Source organism: Chiloscyllium plagiosum, chromosome 30 (genome assembly GCF_004010195.1).
Source record: "Chiloscyllium plagiosum isolate BGI_BamShark_2017 chromosome 30, ASM401019v2, whole genome shotgun sequence".
Classification (NCBI taxonomy): domain Eukaryota; kingdom Metazoa; phylum Chordata; class Chondrichthyes; order Orectolobiformes; family Hemiscylliidae; genus Chiloscyllium; species Chiloscyllium plagiosum.
The window spans coordinates 1869222-1877713 of NC_057739.1; the positions used below are offsets into that span (position 1 = coordinate 1869222).

Consider the following 8492-nt stretch of genomic DNA (forward strand, 5'->3'; position numbering starts at 1 on the left):
CCCGACCTCAAATTCACCTGGACAGTCTCGGACTCCTCCCTCCCCTTCCTAGACCTTTCTGTTTCTATCTCAGGCGACCGAATCAACACGGACATCTACTACAAACCAACCGACTCCCACAGCTACCTGGACTACACCTCCTCCCATCCTGCCCCCTGAAACAAAGCCTTTCACTGTACTTAGGTACACCCGACAATAAATCAACCAATTCAAATTCTGGATGGCTTGAAGCAGACAGCATTGTTGTAACCCAGGGAAAACGGAGTCGCGGAAGAGTGTATTGGGAAAAGGCTGGTGTTTGGCATAACCACCAGGAAAGAACTGCTGGACCAAATGGTCTCATCCTCCGCTGTCTATACTGTGCAATTTTATGATGTTTCCCATTCTTCTAGGGGAGAAACAGGGCTAACAAGGGCTGTCATACCAGGTAACTCAATCCAGGTAACTCAACATGGTCTAGGCCAGGCCACACTGAATTATACAAGATAGTGCAAGACACTGCACCTGTGAGAAAAATCTTTGAAAGAGCTACCTAACTGATCCCATTCCTCTGCTCTTCCCCATTTTTCTGAAAATTTATCCTTTACTCCGATGACTGTTCAATTCTCGTTCAAGGTACTATTGAATTTACTTTCCAATTCATTCTGACAGTGCTCCCGGATCATAACCAGCTGCTGCATTAACACATTTGTTTTTCTCACCTCCTCTCTGATTCCTCTGCCAGCCAGTGTGCCCTTGTCACTTGCCACTTTCCAGTCTCCTCTTAACTGCTCTGTCAAAACCTTTTGTAATAATCTTGGACAGTAGTATTAATTACAAAATGTCACAAAAAATGTTTCCACTCCAAAGAGTTAATGAACATTCCCCGAAAACATACGAGATGATTCTCACAGTGCCAGAGACAAAGGTTGGAATGCACACTGCGTTAAGGGTTAATGGCCCAGCTCTGACAGATTGGAATGTAAACGGGATGCAGATATAACCAAAGCAAAATAACTGATGGGGTCTTTCAGCACATGCTGCCAGATTTTCCTGTTCTATTAATAACATTTGTGAATACATTCCCAGCGTACATAAAAAAATCACAGTAAAGAAAACACTTGGGTCAAACTAAGATACTTTTCTCCTTTTGGTGACTCACAAAAGCAGGGCAGGAGCAGGGACATGAGAAAGGCTTTTGTGTTCTCTTCCCCTTAGGGTTCGGTAGGTCAGGGCAATGCAGCATTGACTAACGATCCCAGCTCCAGCACACAATGCTGAGCATTGAGTCCAGGGGGAGGTCACCACTGCTGGCTATGAAATATCACAACTAATTGCATTGTGATACCCTCAAATCAAAACTGACAAGGCCTGAATGTAGATTCTCGGCAGACTCAGCGATATCATGGGGCAGTGAACCATGCCCTGCCTGCCAGGCTGCCCTGCTCATGTGACAATAGCCTCTTTCCCCTCTCCGAGAGCTGACAGTGACAACAGACTCTTTTCTTCTCACAGGAATGTATAGAAAGAGATGGAGAGTCTCATTCAGTTGCAACCAGACACCCTTTCAGACCCTGAAGTGCAGCAGATGACCGTGACACACTAGCTCCCCTGTCAATCATCCCCCTATTCTCCCCGGCACAGCTTGGCTTACTCAGATAGTACTTTGGAAATATCACAGACGCAGCAACACTCAGTATGCTGGCTCTCCCCTCAGTTTTGAGCTTTCAAATGATCCACAAGCAGCCAGGCTATCTCCATAATTTGAATTGAAAAGGAGATGATAAAGTGCCAATGCCACCGAAACTAAAACGTTCGACCCTCTGAGCAGATGCACACTGGAGGGAAAATGTAGAAAAGCTTCTGACTGGATTCAACATTACAGGTAAAAGAAAAGTTCTACTATGCACTCAAACATGGCTACTTAGCGCCTTGGCAAAGGCAATGGGGATTACAGCATGTCCAGGCACTGACTGAAAGGGCTGATCTTTCCACTCAGTCATGAAGACACCGCTGGTGACTCCAGCAAAATATAAGCTGCACAAGATATAAGCTGCATCACACAATATTGTTCAGGCAAATTATTGAATGCAACTGGAAGAGACTGCATACACACTATTCTGATGTGAAATGGGGAACTGTCTAGCTGAACATACCCAGCCAGGAAAGAGAAATAATATTACTGAATATTAGCATACTGTTAAACAACACATTGTGGAAAGTATCACTTCCTACAACAAAGCACAGGTTTTCTTAATATTCAAAGTTTGTGAGAAGATTTGTAGCTCGGGTGCTCGTTGTTGTGGTTCTGTTCGCTGAGCTGGGAATTTGTGTTGCAGACGTTTCATCCCCTGTCTAGGTGACATCCTCAGTGCTTGGGAGCCTCCTGTGAAGCGCTTCTGTGATGTTTCCTCCGGCATTTATAGTGATTTGTATCTGCCACTTCCGGTTGTCAGCACAGGTTTTCTTAGTATTCAAAGAATCAAGGGAATGTAGACTTGCAGGGATAGGGCCGCATGCGCTTCGGAAAATCAGTGTGGATATGCTAGGCCGAATGGCCTGCTTCCACACTGGAGGGATTCTATGAGTCTGCACCAAACCTCCAAACAGCATCCTATCCATACTTACTATCCTACCTTATCCCCCAACCTTGCATTTCCCATGGCTAATCCACCCAGCCTACATATCCCTAGACACTATGGGCAATTTAGCATGGCTAATCCACCTTAATCTGCACATCTTTGGACTGTGGGAGAAAAGCAGAGCACCTGGAGGAAACATGTGGAGAACATGCAAAATCCACCCAGACAGTCACCCAAGGCTGGAATCAAACCCAAGTCTCTAGCGATGTGAAGTAGTAATGCTAGCCATTGAGCCACTGTGCTGCACAGTTGTGGAAGCCCAAAAACTCAACTGAGTTTCCCTCACAAATAGTACAGAGAGGAACCTCGATTATCCAAAGGAGACGGGTGGAGAGTATTTTGTTTGGTTAATCGAACGCCGAATAACACAGTCAGCCAAGCATTGGGACCTTGTCATCTTGTTCAGAGAATCGAAAATTCAGTTAATCGAATGCTGGATAATCGAGATTCCTCTGTAGTCCAGGATAAATCTCACCTCTTTGTATTTGCCCTTGATGCATAGATTATTGATCAGACCAAGTTGGGAGGATTTGTCAGCCTTGTCCACTTCATACAGGCTGGCCAGCTGATCCAGCATGTTTGCAGGAACCTCCGTGAGCAAAGAGAACACTCTCGCTTGCAGCTTGGCTGACTTCAAGATCTGTTTAAAAACAAAAAGCTGGTGCCAAGAACAATAATCATAGAAATACCACGAGCAGTAAAAACCCCCATTGATTCACTAATAATTGTGAAGGAAGGAAATCTGCCACTCTGAGTCGGTCTGGCCTACATTTAATTCTAGTCCTACAGTAACGCGACCAACACTGAACTACCTTCTGAAATAGCTGAGCAAGACACTCTGTTTAATCAGAACCTCTACAACAGACTGAATTCAAGGCAGTAGTTCACCATCACATTTTTAAGTGCAATTAGGGTGGGCAATAAATGTTAGCTATATCAAAAATACTTACAGGTTTTGAATGAATAAATAAAAAAAACTGAACAGAACTTTCTCACAATCATTTATTGTCATTGGTTAGAATTATTAAAATGGTTTCATAAATTGCTAAGTTTTGGGGTGCAGTTTAATTGCTGAAAATTTCTGTTCTTTTGACTATCATTCATAGGCTGACAGGAGGAGAGATGAAACCAAAGTCACTGAAATGAAATATGTCTCTGAGTCTTAAAAGGCAGGAAGATTTACAAAGATGTGTGGGACTGAGGGCAAAGCCATGGGAATGTTAAACAGAAGATCACTAATGTTAGAGGAGAAAGTGAGGTCTGCAGATGCTGGAGATCAGAGCTGAAAATGTGTTGCTGGAAAAGCGCAGCAGGTCAGGCAGCATCCAGGGAACAGGAGAATCGACGTTTCGGGCATAAGCCCTTCTTCAGGAATGCCCGAAACGTCGATTCTCCTGTTCCCTGGATGCTCCCTGACCTGCTGCGCTTTTCCAGCAACACATTTTCAGATCACTAATGTTACTTTGGTATAGGACATTGTCTTCCCTTTGCAGTTGACTTGTTTACCCCTAGGGAAGTTATTTACCCAGACAACCAGCGGACGCTACATATGAAAGCAGAACTCTTCCTTAAACGGATGTTCAAAGACAAACAGGGAAAGGCAGACAAAGGGATAGATTTATTTTAAAAATGGTGAATTTCTTTCTGAAGCTACCAGAAGAAATGCATTAAGGGAACCACAATGGCTCACAAATTCAGTATTTTTCTGTCAAGTCTGACGCGTTTCCTTTAGATAATTGAACAGTAAGTTACAATGTTAACCACTTCCCTCAACCCACTGACATTAAAACTCCTAATGATTGAGTGTTCAGGGCAGGGCACAATGCAAAGTGCTGGATTGTTTACGCATTTGCCAACCTGCTGGACTCTGCCATCGTCTTTGATCCAATTGCAGAACTGGTCGATGATGTAATGTGCCAGGGACTGTGGCTTTCCCTTCCTCCAGTTCCTCCAGTCATGGCAGTTCTCCAACATGACCAGGAGCCCTTCCAGTGGGTCAGTGAGAGAAGCAAATCCTCGCCTCGCTGCTTCTGGGAGCTGGGGAGACAAAGGGAGGGTGAACAAAAAGAGGGAGGCCCCTAATCGGCAAGTAGACAAAAGGAGACTGCTAATTTATTCAGTGAGGTAACTGTTGCTCTCTGTCCCCCATCCCACTTGCTGTGACAGTGTACAGCAATCCAGATTCCTTAACACTTCATTTCACCGCAACAGCAGCCTGTGAAAAGGCAATTGTCTGCATTAATTATCCCGTAAACATGCAAAATGTCACAATGCCCTGCACCACCACAGACAAAAGATGCTTTCAGTGCCTGGCATTTACAGGGTAGACAGACGCTTTTAGGGAGCTGCTTTGCAAGGGCCATGTTCCTTCAAACTTCCCTTCCCAGCAGACTGTAAGGAAACAAAGAACAGGGACAAGTGAGACACTCACACTCGCTAACTACCTTCCTGCAATCAAAATAGGCAGTGTGTGCACTAAGAGAGCAGAGGAGCAGGAGCGGACGTGCTGAGGATATAAGTGTAACATAGCGATGCTTACACAGCTGATGATCCTAAAATGTCCACCGTGAAAGTAATTACATTCTTGCATGGTTTTTTTTCACTAATTATTAAATTTCGACATTAATATAACCAATAAATAGTCATTAACAAGAGCTCACTCCAGTGTCTGAGGCAGAAATTCCCACTTACACAAACCAGATTTGGAGATGCTGGTGTTGGACTGGGGTGTACAAAGTTAATAATCACACAACACCAGGTTATAGTCCAACAGGTTTAATTGGAAGCACTAGCTTTCAGAGCGCTGCTCCTTCATCAGGTGTTTGTGGAGTGTACAGTTGTAAGATACACAGAGCAAAAGTTTACAGTGTGATGTAACTGAAATTATGCATTGAAAAATTCCTTGATTGTTTGTTAAGTCTCTCATCTGTAAGAATGACCATGTTGGTTTCACTTCTTACATATGTAAATCGCAAAACATTTTTTATATAAGTTACATTCTCAGATGAACTTTAACAATTGGTGTCAGCCGAGATAAGGTGTTGAAGGTGTTAGACCACTGTGTGTTGCTGTCTGTGTCATAATGTTTAGATTGATTCTAATCTAAAAAATGAATTAACAGAAACTTACATGGATTCATGCAGTTTTTGAGCAAAGTACGCCATGTTCTTCGCAGCCTGCAACACATTATCAACGAGGATGAGCACCTGGCCAAGACCTTCCCCACACCTCCACTGCTTGCCTTTAAACAAGCACCAAACTTCAAACAGATCACTGTTCGGAGCAAACTGCCTAACTTTCAGGACAACTCCATACAACCCTGTCATGTCAGAGTGTGGACATAGATACCACCATTACATGTACCATTTCATGAGGCATGGTACATTGGTGAAACCGAGCAGAGGCCACGGCAACGGATGAATGGGCGCCGCAGAACAATCAACAGACAGGAGTGTTCCCTCCCAGTTGGGGAACACTTCAGCGGTCCAGGACATTCGATCTTGGACCTTCAGGTGACCATCCTCCAAGGTGGACATCGGGACAGGCAGCAGCGAAAATTGGCCGAGCAGAGGCTAATAGTTAAGATCGGTACCCATCGGGAGAGCCTCAACCGGGACCTTGGGTTCATGTCACACTACAGGTGACCTCATTGCACACCACACACACACACATGCACGCAGACACTCGTATACACACACAGACACTCCTATACACACACACACTCCCACACGCACCCTCTCACAGACTTAGACACCTTTACACTCTCACACACACACATATACACTCTCACTCACAGACACTCAACCACCCACCCCACACACACAAACCCACATGCACACATATGTTTGCGGAGTGATTTTATACTTGCAGAGTTACATTGTACTTTGCTCAAAAACTGCATGAATTCTTGTAAGATTCTGTTAATTCATTTTTTAGATTAGAATCAGTCTGAATATTATGGCACAGACAGCAACACACAGGGGGCTAACACCTTCAACACTTTATCTGGGCTGACACCAATTGTTAAAGTTCACCTGAGAATGGAACGCTTAAAAAAAAGTTTTGCAATTTACATATGGAAGAAGTGAAACTAACATGGTCAATCTAACAGATGAGAGACTTAACAAACGATCAAGGTACTTTTCAACGTATAATTTCAGTTATATCACACTGTAAACTTTTGCGATAAGTTCTGTATCTTAAACTGTGTACTCCACAACCACAAAATGAAGGAGCAGCGCTCCGAAAGCTAGTGCTTCCAATTAAACCTGTTGGACTATAACCTGGTGTTGTGTGATTTTTTAACTTAACACAAACCAGTGAAAGAGAGAGAGAGAAATCCCAATCTCTCAAATCCCAAACAGAGAGAAATCCCTAATCATACAAACCTCAGAGAGATTATATGTTTTATTGAGATATGTCTCTTGATTAAACTTAAAATATACGCCATAACTATTAATTAAATCTGGGGCAGTGTTTTGTAGAGGAATAAGACGGTGTTATTTTCTGGGTCTGTAGATCGTGAAGGAGCAAAATGCCTTTAGTAGAGTGATATGCTCTTCTTCTCGGGTTTGGGAGTTTAGGGAGAGTTTACGCGTTACTGAGGATTATATCTGCAATAAATGCCGTTGGTTGCAAATCCTATCAGATCGAATAGATCAGTTGGAGAGACAGTTAGAAACAATGAGGAATTTACAAGAGCAAGGGGATGTGATGGATGGCAGTTATAGGAAGGGGGAAAAGTCACAGATACAGACACATAGATGGGTTAACCCCAGGAAAGGTTAGAGAGATAGGCGGTTAGTGCAGGAGTCTTCTGTGGATATCCCTATTTCAAATAAGTATGCTGTTTTGGAAAAGGTAGGGGGTGATGGATTCTCAGGGGAAGGTAGTTCAAACAGCCAAGTTTCTGGTATAGAGACTGGCTCTAATGCAATGAAGGGTATGTCGAGTTCCAAGAGATCAATTGTGTTAGGAGACTCTCTAGTCTGAGTACAGACAGACGTTCCTGTGGCCAGCAGTGAAAAATCAGAATGGTGTGTTGCTTCCCTCGTGCCAGATTCAATGATGTCTCAGAGAGAGTGCAGAATGTTCTCAAGGGGGAGAGGAGCCAGCAGGAGGTCATTGTACACATTGGAACCAACAATATAGGAAGGAAAAAGGTTGAGATCCTGAAGGGAGATTACAGAGAGTTAGGCAGGAATTTAAAAAGAAGGTCCTCAAGAGCAGTAATATCTGGATTACTCCAAGTACTAAGAGCTAGTGAGAGCAGGAATAGGAGGATAGAGCAAATGAATGCATGACAGACGAGCTGGTGTATGGGAGAAGGATTCACAGTTTGGATCTTTGGAAGCTGTTTTGGGGTAGAAGTGACCTGTGCAAGGACGGATTGCACCTAAATTCATCGAGGGCCAAAGGGCCTGTACTGCGCTGTATTCTTCTAAATTGGAAGGGGACTAATATACTGACAGGGAGATTTCCTCGAGGTGCTCGGGAGGATTTAAACAAGGTGGGGGGCAGGGACACAGGGAGATAGCGATGAAAGAGATCAATCTGACACTAGTACAGTTGAGAACAGAAGTGAGTCAAACAAGACAGGCAGGGAGAAGGTAGGACTAATAAATTAAACTGCATTTATTTCAATGCAAGGGGTCTAACAGAGTAGGCAGATGAACTCAGGGCATGGTCAGGAACATGGGACTGGGATATCATAACAATTACAGAAACATGGCTCAGGGATGGGCAGGACTGGCAGCTTAATGTTCCAGGATACAAATGCTACAGGAAGGATAGAAAGGGAGGCAAGAGAGGAGGGAATGTGACATTTTTGATAAGCGATAGCATTATAGCTGTGCTGAGGGAGGATATTCC

The 8492-nt window shown here is 43.8% G+C and overlaps 1 protein-coding gene across 1 annotated transcript in view; it reads right to left on the reverse strand.

Annotated features, from left to right (window-relative positions):
- LOC122564592 (exonuclease mut-7 homolog) overlaps positions 1-8492 on the reverse strand; it is a 125810-nt gene that overhangs the window by 81564 nt on the left and 35754 nt on the right. The window contains exons 3-4 of the mRNA XM_043719680.1: positions 4479-4658; positions 3097-3261 (exon numbers count right to left, since the gene is read on the reverse strand). Of these exons, the coding sequence (XP_043575615.1) occupies positions 3097-3261; positions 4479-4595 (282 nt within the window). The 5' untranslated portion in view covers positions 4596-4658. The remainder of the gene's footprint in view (positions 1-3096; positions 3262-4478; positions 4659-8492) is intronic.